Here is an 18,195-nt window from a genome sequence, read left to right as displayed (position 1 = left end):
GGAGACCGAGACGTAGATGGGAAGATAATATTAAAATGGATTTGAGGGAGGTGGGATATGATGATAGAGACTGGATTGATCTTGCTCAGGATAGGGACCAAAGGCGGGCTTATATGAGGGCGGCAATGAACCTCCGGGTTCCTTAAATGCCAGTAAGTAAGCTGAAATGAAGGGGGAAGTGGAGAGTGTTGGTGGAATGATAGAGGGAAAAGGGAGTACCCCGAGAAAAACCTTCTACAATGTCTGCTTTGTCCACCACAAATTCCATCACGTTCTGGCCAGGCATCGAACCCGGGCCGCATGGACGGAAGGCCAACGCTGTAGCTGCAGCCATAGATGAAGCTAAATGCTTACTTACATATATTTGATTTTGTACTTGATGGGAATATTCACTACACGATAGAAGTTTAACTACCTAGACCTGAGGATACGTTACCGATGACAGCTGCCGTTTGAAATCGAGCAAAAACAAGAAAGCTGCAATCATTATTGTATGGGATGGGAGTCATTAGTCCAATTTCGAGGAATCCTGCAAGACGCATCCATAGTTCTACAACGCCCGAGTCGTTTGAAAAAGAAACGGGGAAACTTGTAGGATGCATGTTATGATGACTGTCATGTCGAGAAGGAGGTCGCATATAAGACTTGGATGTAGCCGGTGACCGCTATTCAGTAGAACTGTGGCCGTGACCATGAGTGGTTCTTCGACAAGAGTGGTGTTGCTGTGTTTAACGTTTGCTACAGGTAAGGTATCAGTAAAATTGACAGAAATTACACATGTTTATTGAGTATTTAATTAACAGCGTTTTCTAATCAATACACTGCGACGTGATGGATAACATTTTACTGATAAACTATTATCTGAAATTGGCAATAATTGCTTTGTAGATATATAATCGTCAAATGTTTCATAAGGGAAAGTTTTAGAGAATGGTCGAGTTTTATTGTGTAAACCAATATAGAACAAACCACAAAATTTTATATTAGCTGTAATAGAATAACATGAACATTAACTCGCTTGTTTAATATTAAAATAGGCCTGTAAGACGAATTTCTCCCTCGGTAAGTGAAAGTAATGTCTTCAGACAGTTCATTTCTAGTGAGTAGTATCACATGTTTTCCCTCTTTCTTTTCAGTTTCGTTGAACGTATTATTTATTTGCTGCACATTTAAAGAACTTCAGTTTCGGATCTACATATTTTCTAGCAATTAACAACAGCAGTTAAAATCTTTGCAGTGAACTGCTACAGCATAGGCGGAGAGAGAACCGTTTGCTTGGGGGGGGGGCAAAGCAAAACCATAGAATCCCCATAAACGGGGTTATGGGGGACATCATTTACCTCCTCCCCCATTATAGCTTGACCGTGGTACGGTATATCGGAATATGATCATTTAATAAAGGCATTTTCTGGGGGCATATTTCTAACAGTGTTACACCCATATCCGCGATGTTTCGGACTGAGTTGTATAGGGTTTGAACTTTAGGTCTACTATAAATATTATAATAGGGCATAACTTAAAACAATCTCTCTCTTTCTCTCTCTCGTATAGAAATACATGCGTACATCAATAAAACTACGTAACAGTGCTAACAGAAACTTTTTTATATGAAGCTTACCTTCCTGAAGATATCATATGAAATGTAAACTCTAATTATTTTATTTAATCTCGTCTTTAAGTTTACACATCATACCGGGATCATTTTCCTCTTTTCTGCATTGTTGTGCAGCATGTTATTCATAAAACTTCAAGTGTCGGCCTGAACACCTGCAGACTTCTAACACTTGAGTACAGGCTGTTAAAAAATAAACATTACAGTGCTTCCATTCCTCAAATGAGGTGTAGGAATTGTTAAACATTCAGAAATTTAAAATAAATATTACAGTCCAGACACATGATCTGAATACATTAATTCAACAATTTAGCCACAGAAACTTAATCATAAACAAAAGCAAAAAAAAATATATTTTGAATTCAATATGTTCTAGCGTTAATAGAAAAAAAAAAGAGTTCAGATAAGTTTGGGGGGCAGTAACTCCGCTATGTGCTACAGTAAATGGAGAACAGTGATATTTAATGCTCATAGAATATAATTCATCCCCTTAATATTGCAGTCAGTTGTTTAAAAGTTAACTCGTAATACCATGATTCGCTCGAAAGAAAGTTATCCTAAGGAGACTGACAACTAAAAATGACAGGTGATTCGTAGGATCCCTGTAACTTCGCGCATCGGTTAGGTGTTACTGCGATATTCAGATTTTTAACGAAATAATTCTTATTTATAAGGACTGTGAATATAACTGAGAGTGAAATAATATTAATGCAATGCATATACTGTATTATTTGGACCGTATTTTGGTAATAGCATCCCTGCGGTGGCTGGATGGTCAGATCTGCGACATGTCACGCAGACGGCCCGGGTTCGAGTCCCGGTCAGGTCTGGGATTTTTCATTAAAAATTCACTTATGACGGACAAGATCGCAGATGAGATTATTTTTGGGGTTCTCCCTTTTTCTCCATATTAGGCATCTATATGAGTGGTGGCCACCGGCGTGGCTCAGTCGGTTAAGGCGCTTGCCTGCCGGTCTGAAGTTGCGTTCGGGCGCGGGTTCGATCCCCGCTTGGGCTGATTACCTGGTTGGGTTTTTTCCGAGGTTTTCTACATCCGTAATGTGAATGCAAGGTAATCTATGGCGAATCCTCGGCCTCATCTCGCCAAATATCATCTCACTATCACCAATCTCATCGACGCTAAATAACCTAGTAGTTGATGCAGCGTCGTTAAATAACCAACTAAAATAAAAAAAATCTATATGAGTGATCGTCAGCACTCGCTGAAATGGGTAACGGGCAAGCTGTGCATCGAAATATGCACCCTCGTGCAGAAGGGAGAGGTAGAAAGCATACCCGGCCAGCAGCCACGGATACAATAGAGCAGTGTATCGTACCTTCACAGATTCAAGATTATTCCAACTCCAACGTGCCCTTGCAGACTAAAAGAAGAACAGACAGTTTACCATATACTACTAAGATGTGCCACACTGATAAAAGAAAGAAGAATCCTACGAGCTAGTATAATACGCACAGGTCAAACCTGGCCTCCACCTTTTGATCAGTTCACAACAGCATACCTCAAAAGCTTCAGAAAATTTATAAAATCCATAGAATTTGGCAAAATGTAACAGAATTGAAATTAGAAATAATATTAACAATGATGGTAACCTAAAATATATAGAAGTACAATTAGGCAACACTTGTATCTATAAGAATTTCAAGATCGCAATCAAAATTGTAAATATCTTGTTCTCATAAATTATGTAACTAATTATTGTAATATTTTATGTAAAGCATGTAGTATTACTCCAATGTAATGGAGCATGCTGATATACAAAAAAAAAAAAAAAAAATAGAGCAGTGTCTTATCCGCGGGCAAGGGACGCTAGCCAGAGGGTGCACTGTGCTGATGACCGCTGATCTACATCATTCCGTCACCATTTTTCCATTTAGTCATCATTTCATAACATTTCCCCCTCACCGGCTGGTGATGCACGGAGGGGGCTGACCTAGAGACGGGTCGGGTGGCTTGCTGGAAACCTGGGTACGCAGCGAATCTTAGTATAGTCAGCCGGTGTGAGTTTGGGAATGTGCCTACCTTGAGGGTTAGCGCAATAGGTCGCAGTGCCGGACCATAGTGCCTGCCTCCCTCCCATAATTTTCCACAATTATTTTCTTTGTTGTATTTACCCTTGTAGATACCTAAAACACCATATTTAGACTAAGCAAAATAATTCGCGAAATAAAGCGAATTTTGTTTGTTGTACGAAATATGTCAATAACCACAAAATACACATGTATCGAAAAAAACTAGTAAATATCCACAATAGTAATTTATGTAATTGGTGTATAATCTTGGTAATTATGGCACGAGCGAATGCTAATTTTCACGAATGTTTATAATGAAGATTGTACAAGTGTTACATACAATGTTTTATGCTATTCTAGCTTTAAAATATGTAAAAAAAAAAATAAATTTACAAAATGTAATGTTATGACGTGGTAGAGACATGAGTACTCAATATGACGTAATATATTGCATGGTTGCTAAGTAACCATTTCTAAGACAATGTTATTTTGTTGTTGTTTTGAAGTTTTTCTTACAAGTACATTGTATAAAATTGTGTTGTGAAGGCGGTAATGATATCATGGAATACTAGTTGCTAGGGAACCTTTTCTGGCACCAGTGCCAGAATTAGGCCAATTGTACACGATTTATAGCGTCATAACAAACATTGCAAGGATTGCATAAAAATTTGATTCAGTATGTTAAAATTTTTTTTTTCAATATTTTTGTGACTTTTGTTTCATTTAATTTGTCAATCGCTTTGTAACGGCAGTATTTCTCTATTTTCAATATGGATATTGTATGCAGTCACTTTTACTATCTCTATGACCACCGAAAAAAAAAAATAAAAATTGATATCTGTAGTCTACTGCTGCAGTATGTTATACATTGGAAGCTATAATTTGATGCAAAGAGGTTCTAGGGGACTATTAAAGGACCACAATGAATTTAATATGAGTTGGTTGCAAGAACTGTGGTTTCCTACATTTAATTTGGACAATGAGAGAGCTTTTTCTGTGTAAACGAAAATACTCACTGACTGTCGCCGCACAAATTTTCGTGCGTACTTGTATAAACTGTGCTTAGTTTATATTTTGGCCATGCTGATAAGTAGGCCTGAGAAATATATGCCGTTATACTACCAGTGCGCTTCGTGCGCCTCTGACTTTGAGTACGTCTCAGAGTTGGGGTGAGTTAACGCAGTGTCCTTCGTTCGTTTGAACTCATGCTTATCATCACGGTAAGTTAGTCCTCAGCATTTGGGTGGTTGAAAGCCACTCCTTTGACTACGAAACACAACTATCTGCTAAAGAAAAGTTTAAAGACATCATTTTCTTTGTTAAAGAAAAATTGCAATATTTTAAAGACATTTTATATTCTGTCTGTAGAAAATACACCTAATATAACATTGACAAGTATCAGCCTTATTATTTCACTATGTGAATATGATGGTGTATTACGTTTTTGTTTTACATAATTTTTTATTTCATATATTGTTGCAGTGAATAACAAACCACATTTTCAAATTTTCAAAGGAGAATGATTGCCTGTTGCTAGAAAACACAGCCTTTATCTAGAGAAACTTCGTTACACTTCTGCAGAAACAATGAGGACATATTTGAAATATTTTACACAAGCATTATCTATCTCAAAATCTGTATCATTATTATAAATTTCCTCATTTGAAATTAAGTCACAAATTTCATTCTCGGCATCTTGCTATTATTCTTCTTTACAAGACTTTGAATGTTGCCTGTTACGAATAGCAGTATTCGGTCGTAATGTAAACTATCAACCGATCAACTAAAGTTTACTGCTGAACGAAACACACTGAAATCTCCCACCCCAACGCAATTACGTACTGGTACCTAAGTCAGAGGCGCATGAAGCGCTATGTAACGGCATACAATTCTTAGCCCTGCTGATAAGTTATGTGATATAAAATGCTTGTTGCTTTTTTCTCGTATGTATTAAACAAACATAACATAATGCATCTAATTTGACAACTTATTTGACGAAATACCCACCGAATTGACAACCTAAATAGTGGCAGGTTGAACAACGAAATCAGCCACCGGCGCGGCGTAGCTCAGTCGGCTAAGGCGCTTGCCTGCCGATCCGGAGTTGCGTTCGGGCGCGGGTTTGATTCCCGTTTGGGCTGATTACCTAGTTGGGGTTTTCCGAGGTTTTCCCCAATCATAAGGCAAATTCAGGTAATCTATGGCGAATCCTCGGTCTCATCTCGCCAAATATCATCTCCCTATCATCATTCTCATCGACGCTAAATAACCTCGTAGTTGATACGTGTCGTTAAATAACCAAGTAAAGTAAACAAAGACAACGAATCATCCATTTTATTCTACTAAAAATACGGTATTTGTGTATTATTAATGATTACTTTTTCTTTTTTAAATTAATATATACCATACGGCTGTACCAGTATTTACAATGGAGTTACTGTTTTCCATCTGAATTGGATTGTTGGAGAGCTGTTAGTATGGGTCTATGATAATAAAATTATCATATATAATTCATACAAGACAGTAAGTCTATCCTTCTAGCAAACACCATATCAATGCAAGAGTCTGATCCGTTACTAAGCAAGTCACGTTAAGAATAGTGTGTCGTACTAACGCATTGCCATTGCAGATGAAGTTTTCATAACGTTTGATTCATTTTACACTTGAGCATAAACGTTTCACATTAAAAAAGGGAACAGTCCTTACGAGTTACGATCTCTTTCATGTTAGGGACAATAGGAAATTAATAAAGAAAACATTAAATATTGTCAATTTTGGTTCAAATTTAGGCCAAAATCTCCTGAAGTTCGTGTTTCAGTTATAGTAGGCCTAGTTTTTTTTAGGAGTGCCGTATTTACTGTTTTGGTTTACTGAGGAATCTACCTAAAGATTTTCATCGGCCTATAATGTTATTTTAACACTCTTTTTAAGCCATAGAACAGAGGTTCACATGTAATACTAAATGAGCGAGCCCCATGAAACGGAATAGGTTTAATAGGCCTATATCAACATAAAAATTAAATATATAAATACATTTTAAAGCAATCACAAGGGATAATGTTATCCTTGAACTTGAGTGTTACTTAGAATTTCAGTGATGTCCAGGAAGAAGTCGCTTGAACACATAAACAGTCCTGTGGATTACTTAATCGTGATCTATTTTTTTCTTGAGATATTTCATAAGTGAAAACTTTTTCGCATAGGTAAGTTGTCCCGAACATAGCCAGATATTTGAGAGAAAGACTCCGCAGCATTTGGAATCTTTTTGTATCTTTTATTTCCAAAGACTAGAAGTTCTCATTTTAAAATACAATATTTCGACGCTAAGAAAGACTGGAGATCTATCAATTCAAATTTCTCACGAGCAATCATATTATTCTCTTGAATAATCTTGATTTTTTTTCTGGCTAAGTTCACATTGAATTGAGAGGTGTTATACACCAAGAAATACGAAAAGGCTTATCAGGTCTGTAGGATATTAATGGATAGGAACACTATTTGTTCCAGCTCGTACAACAGAGTTTTAATTGAAGAAAGGACCGCAGGAGCGTTAGTGCTCGCGAGCACTTTTTTAGTCGCTTAAGAACACCAAATGCCATTAAAATAGCATCAGGTTGAGAATGCTTGCCATGCTCTATTTGAAAGAGTTCCCTTTTTATTGCTTATTTATACTGCTACAGTGACATAATGACTTTTAAAACGTTAAATCATATCACGGTATGAATGCCGTTCTATTTTTTCGTGGCACCAATTGTACAATAAATGTGAAGTAGTGTGATCCCTATTATAGTCCATGAAGGCCTACAGTGTAGCGAGAAGTTAAGGTTACCACATGTACAGACAACCGACATTTTTTCTCTGGTATGGAGGAGGGATCCGAAGGCTTGCACTGCAGTCTGAGGCTTATTATAAGGCTCCGTATTCCAGCTACCTATAAACTGGAATGAAGTTGCCTGATTCAATGTATATGTGACGTCACAGCACAGATACAGGTATGTTCGTATACAAAATAGTTACGCATCCTCCGTCCTCTTCCTCTAGAAAGTGAAAATCGGGACGCAGCCATAGTGAGTAATCTTATCGAACACTGCTCTTACTAGTCGTATTAGGGCTTTTTAAATAACTACATCTTTGTGGCTGATTGAAGGATCATTACAGAGCGTGTAATATTGCGGGGCATAGTTGAGGATATTAGAACTAATGTTTTTACTGTCAATATAGGTAACATTACATATAAATTTTGTAAAATAAACGTAAAAGTGACAAAAAACAGTGTATTGAAAGACACTGAAATACCAAAAGGCACAGAAAGTGTGTTGAACGTAATAAAAAAACAGTATCATAAGAATCTAAAAATTTAGCATGGATTTGTGTAGCCTACCATGATGTTCAGTGCCAACATCCCAATTAATAAATTTAATAATCTCCATTTTAGGGAATTTCTGGAAAAGTACATAGAAAATTAGTGGGTTTTCAGTGATGAGCGACATGCAATATCCTAATGAAACACGAAAAAATATCGTACAATAAGAATATCTTGTACTACATCATGCACCAATAACGTCATGTGCTATTGAAAGAATTTCTTACAATATAAAATCATTTCAAGTGACATCCGCATATGTTCACGTTCCGAAACTTACGAATGCATGTTATTATTCACTGCGAAGATCACGACGAAAATGAACATCACTGCTCAAGCATGTGTTTACTAGTATAGCTTCAGAAAGTCGGGAGTTGACTGTACTCCACGAACACGCAGCGACGACTTGTTTGTTTATACTGTATCTTTATCTGTTGTATCACTTGTGTTCGGCGTACTATATACCCATTGTGTCTTTAATTTCAGTCTTTAGGTAGTTGGAATACGAAGCCTACTTATTATACTTACCACTCCTATTCTGTGAATGACTGGGTAGCCGAACGGCCGCGCTCTTGTACAAGTACAGCACGCTGCACCGTGAACTTAACCCGGGCTATGGTATGGATGATGATATGTGAATTAATGATGGCGAAATGAGTCCGAGGTCCAACGCCGAAAATTACAGTACCCAGCAATTTTGCTCCATTTGGTTGAATGACATTGCACATAGGCATAGACCTATAGCAATTCTGCTTCAATTGGTTGAGGGAAAATCTCGGAAAAAACCCAACCAGGATTTGAACCCGGATCCGCTCGTTTCACGGTTAGACGCGCTAACCGTTACTTCACAGAGGTGGACGATGACCGGCATTAGTGTCAGTAGGGATTTCAGTCGTTATGACTCGGTTAAGAGGGAAGTATTATATGATATTCTTATTGAATTTGGTATTCCCAAGAAACTGGTTCGATTAATTAAAATGTGTCTCAGTGAAACATACAGCAGAGTCCGTATAGGTCAGTTTCTATCTGATGCTTTTCCAATTCACTGCGGGCTAAAGCAGGGAGATGCACTATCACCTTTACTTTTTAACTTTGCTCTAGAATATGCCATTAGGAAAGTTCAGGATAACAGGCAGGGTTTGGAATTGAACGGGTTACATCAGCTTCTTGTCTATGCGGATGACGTGAATATGTTAGGAGAAAATACACAAACGATTAGGGAAAACACGGAAATTTTACTTGAAGCAAGTAGAGCGATCGGTTTGGAAGTAAATCCCGAAAAGACAAAGTATATGATTATGTCTCGTGACGAGAATATTGTACGAAATGGAAATATAAAAATTGGAGATTTATCCTTCGAAGAGGTGGAAAAATTCAAATATCTTGGAGCAACAGTAACAAATATAAATGACACTCGGGAGGAAATTAAACGCAGAATAAATATGGGAAATGCGTGTTATTATTCGGTTGAGAAGCTCTTATCATCCAGTCTGCTGTCCAAAAATCTGAAAGTTAGAATTTATAAAACAGTTATATTACCGGTTCTTCTGTATGGTTGTGAAACTTGGACTCTCACTCTGAGAGAGGAACATAGGTTCAGGGTGTTTGAGAATAAGGTGCTAAGGAAAATATTTGGGGCTAAGCGGGATGAAGTTACAGGAGAATGGAGAAAGTTACACAACACAGAACTGCACGCATTGTATTCTTCACCTGACATAATTAGGAACATTAAATCCAGACGTTTGAGATGGGCAGGGCATGTAGCACGTATGGGCGAATCCAGAAATGCATATAGAGTGTTAGTTGGGAGACCGGAGGGAAAAAGACCTTTAGGGAGGCCGAGACGTAGATGGGAGGATAATATTAAAATGGATTTGAGGGAGGTGGTGTATGATGATAGAGACTGGATTAATCTTGCACAGGATAGGGACCGCTGGCGGGCTTATGTGAGGGCGGCAATGAACCTTCGGGTTCCTTAAAAGCCATTTGTAAGTAAGGGATTTCAGTCGTACGTTCCCGCCACTTTTATTAAGGAAATACCTCTGGCACCTATTTCTGTTACCTCAAGGTCAGAGTGCGACCGAAAGGCTCAGATCAATGGCGAAAATCCACGATCCCATCAGGAATCGCTGCGATCTTTCGGTTTGTAGCGTTACCGTGCGCCCCTGTAAAGATATTTGAGATATTTCATCATATAAGTCATATAAGTGATTTGGCGTTCATCTGTTAGAATATGATAAAGTACAGTACGATATAATTATGTTATCATACCTTTACATTATTGAAGTCTGAGTGATGAATCTTGTCTCACTGTGAAAAGAGAGAGGAAGGAGATATGTCTTACCTCGTCTGTGTTGTTATTGCGATGGGGGCAGTGAAGCGATGCCAGTGGCGGAAGGGACTAGTTGATACGTTCTGTAGCGCAAAATAAAGTAACAAAATATCTCTCTTCGTAGCCTACTGTATAGTTCCGTCACTGAGCTTGTCTTTCAAGAAACTGAGTTCCGGTAGCCTGTACAATAACAAGATTTTGAAAGGAATTCTGAAAATTTACAACCCTCCTATAATCTCGACCCTCATTTGAAGGGACTTGGTTTTATTGCTACTGAGACAAGATAAATCTTACCAGGTATAAGATATATTATCGAACATATGAGGAGACGAAGAAGAAAGTAGAAAATAGGAAAGATTGGAGAAAGCTGGGTTTGCAGTGAAAGATCTGCCTTTGGGCAGAACACTGAATGAATGAATGAATGAATGAATGAATGAATGAATGAATGAATGAATGAATGAATGAATGAATGAATGAATGATCTTTACGTTTTTTGTAAGAAAATTGAAGTAATAAGTTACTGAAAAATATATTAAGTAGGCTAAAATTGAAGATTGCCTTCAAACAATGTTCATTCTTGTCTATTTATGTACTTCACTTGACAGTACTTTGCATTTATATTTTTTTCTAACAGAACAGCGGGAGATTAAGGCTCCCAACTCGCACAACAATCGGCATTAATGGCAGTAGGGATATTAGTCCTACGTGCCCGCCGCCTTTACCATCAAGGAATAACTGTTACTACTCATTTCTGTTAGAGACTGAGTGAACCTCAGGGCGAGAACGCGGCCAAAGGATTAGATCTATGGAAAAAAATCCGTGTTACCACGGGAATCGAAACTGCGACCTTCTGGTTGCAGTGTTAAGGCGGTTCACAATAAACCGGGAATGGAAACGATAACGAGATCGAGAACGGAATAATTTTTAAAATAAATGGATTTATATGTGAGCATTCACAATTAACGAGAAGCTTGCCGGAGCCCGGGAACGGGAACGGGAACGGGAACGGAGAGTTGGCTAAGTTTAAACTTTGCCGTTCTCGTTTGCGATCACAGCCTACTAGATTGATTCTGTTGTCATATATTTTGGTCGTCGTATATTTTGTAGCAAGAAGACCATGACATAATATGTTGTCCATTCATTGCTTGTAACTAACGCAGAAATTCAGTAGAAAACTTTTCATATATGCTACGTGTAGCCTATAATTATGTGACCAGACTACCACTTGAATTGAATTGTTAAATAAAGGATGCGGCAAAACATCCTCCCCAATTTAAAATTTAAATAAAAACATATGGATCAAAATAAGGAAACTGTATTAATATGAATTGTATCTAAACAGTGGGAAATTTAGGTTTACATGCGTGAATCATCAAAATTTCCGATATTGAAGTGGACAGAACCCTCGTGAACTTCATGAAAAATCTCTACATAACGACCGTGTTACTGTATGGGGCGCGGTTACAAGAGTCGGGATACTTGCTCCTTACTTTTTTGAAGAGGATGGTGTTACTGTGACAGTGAACTCTCAGCGGTACTCTTTTATGATCCACAATTTTTTTTGGCTCCAAGACTCAATGCGTTGCAGATTGACCAGGTATGGTTTCACAGGACGGAGCCACCTCTCACACAGCTCAGATTTCTCTCCAAGTCCTGAGACAGATGTTTCCCGGACGCTTAATTTCTTCACGTGGCGACGCCCCCTGGCCAACACGATCACCAAACCTTGCACCCTGCGATTTTTTTTCTATGGGGACATCTTAAGGCTGAGGTGTTCAAACATCGGCCTAGGTCTTTGCCAGATCTAAGAAATGCAATACAGGAAGAAATTGGTCTTATTCCTCAATAAAAACTAGTTAGAGTGTTGCAGAATTTCCGAAGTCGCATTCAACAATGCATTGATAGTGAAGGACACCACTTGAGAGACACGTTATTAAAAAAATGAAAAATTCCCACTGTTAAGATACCATTCATATTAACAAAGTTTCCTATTCAGTTCTTGTTGTTCTGCGCATATCATTTGATATCGCTATGGCAACGCATGTAAACCTAAATTTCCCACTGTTTAGATATCATTCATATTATTACAGTTTTCTTATTTTGATCCATCTGTTTTTTATTTAAACTTTAAATTAGGGAGGATGTTTTGCCGCACTCTTTATTAATTTCGTGTCTTAAATTTCGAAGTTGGTTAACATGTGTTTGTGTTGGCTGACTTGTACTCATGAGAGAATGCCATTGGTCAAGTATACACAAATAACATCACACTGCGTAATATCGACTTTACATATCGTTATTGAAATACTTTGGTCAAGTATACACAAGTAACATCACACTGCGTGATATCGACTTTACATATCGTTATTGAAATACTTATCGACATGCATAGTCGTTTTCGTTATCGGTTTATTATGTATAAAAAATCTTCACTTTCACGTTCTTCACTTCTCGTTCTCATTCTGGTTATCGTTCCCGGCGTATTGTTTACTAGCCTTTACACTAATCCGCGATGCTACCGCGCGAATCACAGGGTTCTGTTATGTGACGTAAATCTACGACAAGGAACTCATAACTTCACTTCCCTATCGAGGGAGATTTTTATCGTTTTTTTTAATTCATTGCCTTCGGCTGGGTTTGAACACGCTAACCTCAAGTCTGACAGCTAAAGTATTAATCGCAAGACACCGAATACGACTTTTTATCGGTGCATTACTGACAATAAGTTAATCGAGTCTTAATTTAATTAAATTAACTTTATGCTTACTGAATGCTATTTTTGAATTTGTATTGTTTATCCGTATTTAATTTTAACTAATATGCCATGTAATTATAATAATTACCTATTATTTATATTAATAAGTACTGTACAAGATATGCAACGAAGTATGCGATTATTAATCAGAGACTTATGAAGTATTCAAAAGACTTATGAAATATTCCAGCTATTATCCTGCATTTTGAACTGGCGGATCAAGGTCACGTACAAACGTAGAAAAGTAAAAACTATGCACGTGTTACAGAACTTAAAACTGTGGACTGAAGTACTGGTAATTCCGGCTGTCCCAGCTGACTTTAGTTGAGGAGAATGGTCCAAGATTGGGATAAGCACACGTGGCAAATGCAGTCCATTGCTTGACCTTGAGCCGCCAGTTCGAAATGCACAGATACTAGTAATTTAGTTACCTATAATTAGCCTACTATGTGTTCGAATGACGTCATGAAAGTTATTTATTTCTCTAAGATACAGATGACAATCAAATGTATATTATAATATATTTTACAAGGTTTTGATATTAACTTTTTCTTCCATTAATGGCTTTTTTTTTTTTCATGTTTATCTTCGATTGGACTTACGGCCTCAAAGCAGTTTCTTTTCTTATTTTCTTGCAATCTCTCTTTTCCCTAATGTGTGCGCGGACAATGTTCAGAAATGATACGTAGGTACGTGTTGGTGAAAGTCGTTGCTTACATTTGAGCACTGATGGCAGGCAGAGAAGGATAAGACAGAGACGTCCATTACATTTAAAACAATCAAGCGCCAAATTAACTATTACTTATTGGAAAAAATAAAACCGCTTAATTGCTCATATTAATATCTAAACCATCGTCCTTATATCCCATGGGAGACACTGTTACAGTTTCATTCTAACAAGGAATTTGGTGGGGGAAGAGGAAGTACAATATGTTAATGAATACATCGCTCAGATAAGTACTACAAAATGCTTTCCATGCGAGATTTTAAGAATGAAAAAATGAATAAAATTAAACAGAGAATAAGTCACAATGGATAAAAGATCACAAGTTAAATGCGGTCAGTTATTTGAGCATGAAAAACTGAATGTGGAAGGAAGAGTGAGAGCGAGTGTGACCTACAAACGACAGGTGGGCCGCACTCCTAACTTATGTTAGCACTGGAACCTCGAAGAGAGACATTTTGTCACAGGTACTGGAAAATCGTAAAAATCTAGTAAAACATTTGCATTTATTTCCTTTATTCTTCTGTTCATAAAACAACTTTAAAATACCGGTGGTTACGTTAATTTTTTTAACCGTTAGCAGTAAGCTGTTCTACTTCAAACCATTCTGAACCATTATTACACAGTCTAATTTTACTGATTAACTTTACAACTTCTTTACTGTGTTAACTTTTTAGGAAATTACCTGGCTGACTAGTTTCGAAGTGTTATCCTTCATTGTCCAAAGCCTAGTGAATGTCCCGCGCTATCTTCTGGTTTCCTGTTGTGGTGGAGTGTGTTCATGATTGTGTCGAAAAGGATGTGTGTTTTGAAATTGAGTTGAGTGTTCAGGATGTGCTGGCTGTGTCGTATTTATAATTGGTGTGATATTTATTTTTATAGTTTAAAACTTTTGTAGTATCACCACGGCATGGCGCGTCCTCAGGTTGCGGATAGAGGAGACGGCCTCCAGATATGGAGGGTAGCTGCGAATATATTGCATAAGCAGTCGTGGACAGCCGATAAGGGGTGGTCCTCCAGCTTGGGGGTTGGGCGAAGGGCTAACAACCCATCACCGTAAAAAACAGCTTGTTACGAAACCTAACAATAAGCCTCGGAATGGGAATGATTCTCCGGCACGACCACAGCAAAGGAAAAAGGTTAGGCCTATGAGATTTGGTACATGACGTCTGCTGTCAAAAAATCTGAAAGTTAGAATTTATAAAACAGTTATATTACCGATTGTTCTGTATGGTTGTGAAACTTGGACTCTCACTTTGAGAGAGGAACAGAGATTAAGGGTTTTTAAGAATAAGATTCTTAGGAAAATATTTAGGGCTAAGAGGGATGAAGTTACAGGAGAATGGAGAAAGTTACACAACGCAGAGCTGCACGCATTGTATACTTCACTTGACATAATTAGGAACATAAAATCCAGACGTTTGAGATGGGCAGGGCATGTAGCACGTATGGGCGAATTCAGAAATGCATATAGAGTGTTAGTTGGGAGTCCGGAGGGAAAAAGACCTTTGGGGAGGCCGAGACGTAGATGAGAAGATAATATTAAAATGGATTTAAGGGAGGTGGGATATGATGGTAGAGACTGGATTAATCTTACTCAGGATAGGAACCAATGGCGGGCTTATGTGAGGGCGGCATTCAACCTCCGGGTTCCTTAAAAGCCAGTAAGTAAGTAAGTAAGTAAGTAAGTAAAACTTTTGTAAACTCTTTTGCATAATTTTTATATATACACGTACTTCTACCATTCTTTGCTTCAATAATTTTCTCATTATGTTTTATAACGTTGCTTAGACCACTGTTTCTCAACCTTATAGATGATGAGACCTCACTTTTCCTCACATTAGTTTAATGTGGTCCCCTGTAGAGTAGAATTCAGAACAAAGTAATGTGAGGGTTGGTAATAATTTAAAAGAAAACGATTAAATTATCTTATTATTTAATACAAATTTTCATAAAACTTTTAAAATTTATTATTATTATTATTATTATTATTATTATTATTATTATTATTATTATTATTATTATTATTATTTCGAGGCTTCCTATAAACTTCTTTGGGGATTCCCAGAGATTGGTGGTAAAGGCGGTGGCCACGTAGGATTAATATCCCTACTGCCATTAATGCCGATTCTTGTGCGAGTTGGGAGCCTTATCTCACGCTGTTCTGTGGACCTTCATATCTGTAACGGGGATGACTATCTTTAGGCCCAACGTAACATGGGGTGAATCCGAACAAAATTTTCAGTTTTCTAAGCGTTAACCATATAACATTACATCCTAGCGAAGCGCCGATTTAATTTTATAATCTTATATTTTTTTTAATCCTGTGTACCGAATGTAAAAATCCTACATTGTTTTCAACTTCATTTTTTTTCTTTTAACTTTTATTGTTGATCGTAACACCTTAGTAGGAGGGGTGAATCCAGTCACACATTATTTTATTATTTAAAATCGGAATAAATACAGATGATTGTGTGAAAACGATTACTAATTGAAGTTTAAAAGAAAAGTTTTTAAAGAATGTTTCAATATTTATGACAAAATACAGAGTGTTTAAAAAAAGTGTCGCATATTTTTACAGGAGGTAGCATAGGTCGAAACTAGAAAAAAAAATGTCTATAAATATGAGTCCGGAAACAAAATCTGTTGAGATATGGCCCTTGTTGTATTGTGCCCTATGATCGTCATTCGTTTAAAAACACAAAATAATGGTGCATGTTTTGAGGGATAGCATCTCTCGTCAGAAGTAAACAGAGAATATAGTAGTAAATAAAGGCCCAGAATACTACGGAGTCTATCATTTTACTTGTGTTAGTAAGTACGTACAGTATTCAGAGGTGTAGGCTGTTTTTTATGCACGAAAGGACACTACCCCATATCGCCTCGTGCGATAATATCTAACCCGGAGGTTTAATGAACGATAGATTGGTCGAGGAGGTCCAGTAGCATGTCCTCCCCGTTCACCTGACCTAAATCCTTTGGATTTCTGGCTATGGGGACATTTAAGGACATTGGTATATGCCACACCCATCGACAACGTACAAACGTTATAGGAATGTGTATCCAATACATGTGAGCAAATCCGACAACACCTAGGTGAGGTTGTAAGAGTTCGTGATTCACTGAGAAGAAGGGCTGTAGTATATGTAATAATGCGTGGTAACCACATAGAGCATCTTCTGTAGTGTCTACGTAACAGACAGCTGAATATCATAGGCCACAATGCAGCATGGCCCATATCTCAATAGATATTTGTTTCCGGACACATGTTTATAGGATTTTTTTCTAGTTTCGGCCAATGCTACCTCCTGTAAAGATATGCGACTTTTTTTAAACATTCTGTATAATTATAACAAGATCATAAATTACTTTATGCTCGACCATGCCGAAATGTAGTAATTATACACCTGGTAGCAGACCTTTAATGCATGCCATTAAAGTACACCTACTCATTAAAGGTCAGGTCTTTCAGCCAATGACAACTCAGGTTACAACTGTTCAGCCAATGACAGGTCAGCTTTCTACCGTTATAAAACCGCAAGTATCGATTATTCTCGGATATGCAATCGAAAGAGAATCAGCGAAAAGTCACGGAGGCTGGAAATCCAATACTGTCGCAGAAGGTTATGTTCTGTTACTATAATAATTAGCGTTAATTGTAAATAATATTCAAATAAATTCAATTTGTCATCTCGTTTTTCAATGTCTAATTTAATTTCAGTGTTATCTCTGTAGGTTCTTATGGCCTAGCAAGATCAATGTGCACATCTGTTCCTCGGAAAAAAATCAATACTTTCGCGTCTGCGCACATCTCACAACATACGGGATATTGCTCCAGGTCAGATACAATAAAATTAATAATATCAAGTTACAAATATGGTCGAGCATAAAAAGTCGTATGAAACTCGCCTATAATGGCAATTAAGAAGCTCGTATGAAAATTATGAAACTCGCTTGCGCTCGTTTCATAAATATCCATATTCCCTTCTTAATTACCTTCATTATAGGCTCGTTGCATAATGTACTATAATGTCATAGGCTTCAATATTAAAGAACGCGTATTTCGCGTGTCACAAGATTTGTTGCACCACCTTTCGAACTATCTGCCCTTCTTCTACTTCAGTGGCAGGATATTATATAAAAATATATATCACCCTCTCCCACCTTTACTCGGTGAAATTTCTTCTCATACAAGATACAAGTCCTCTCCTATTTTTCTATCCACTCTGCCAATGAAATATTTTCTTAGCGGGGAATCTTATATAGCGACTTCATTTTCTTATAGCTTAATTTATCATTCAGTGTCGTGTAAGGAACCTTACATTCTTATGGAGCCTTTCTAATGCTTAATTTTACTAATTTTAAAGCTTTCACCGCGTTA

General features: G+C 37.5%; 1 protein-coding gene across 1 annotated transcript in view; it reads left to right on the top strand.

The window, feature by feature from the left end:
* The first annotated feature begins 636 nt into the window (after positions 1-636).
* The window catches only part of ChLD3 (Chitin and LDLR binding deacetylase 3), an 81,693-nt gene continuing 64,134 nt past the window's right edge, over positions 637-18,195 (top strand). Inside the window, exon 1 of the mRNA XM_069840567.1 lies at positions 637-744. Coding sequence (XP_069696668.1) covers positions 693-744 — 52 coding nt within the window. The 5' untranslated portion in view covers positions 637-692. The remainder of the gene's footprint in view (positions 745-18,195) is intronic.

The sequence above is a fragment of the Periplaneta americana genome, chromosome 11, assembly GCF_040183065.1.
Source record: "Periplaneta americana isolate PAMFEO1 chromosome 11, P.americana_PAMFEO1_priV1, whole genome shotgun sequence".
NCBI lineage: Eukaryota > Metazoa > Arthropoda > Insecta > Blattodea > Blattidae > Periplaneta > Periplaneta americana.
The sequence above is the reverse complement of the archived record's forward strand: the minus strand, read 5'-3'. Positions and strand labels throughout refer to the sequence as shown.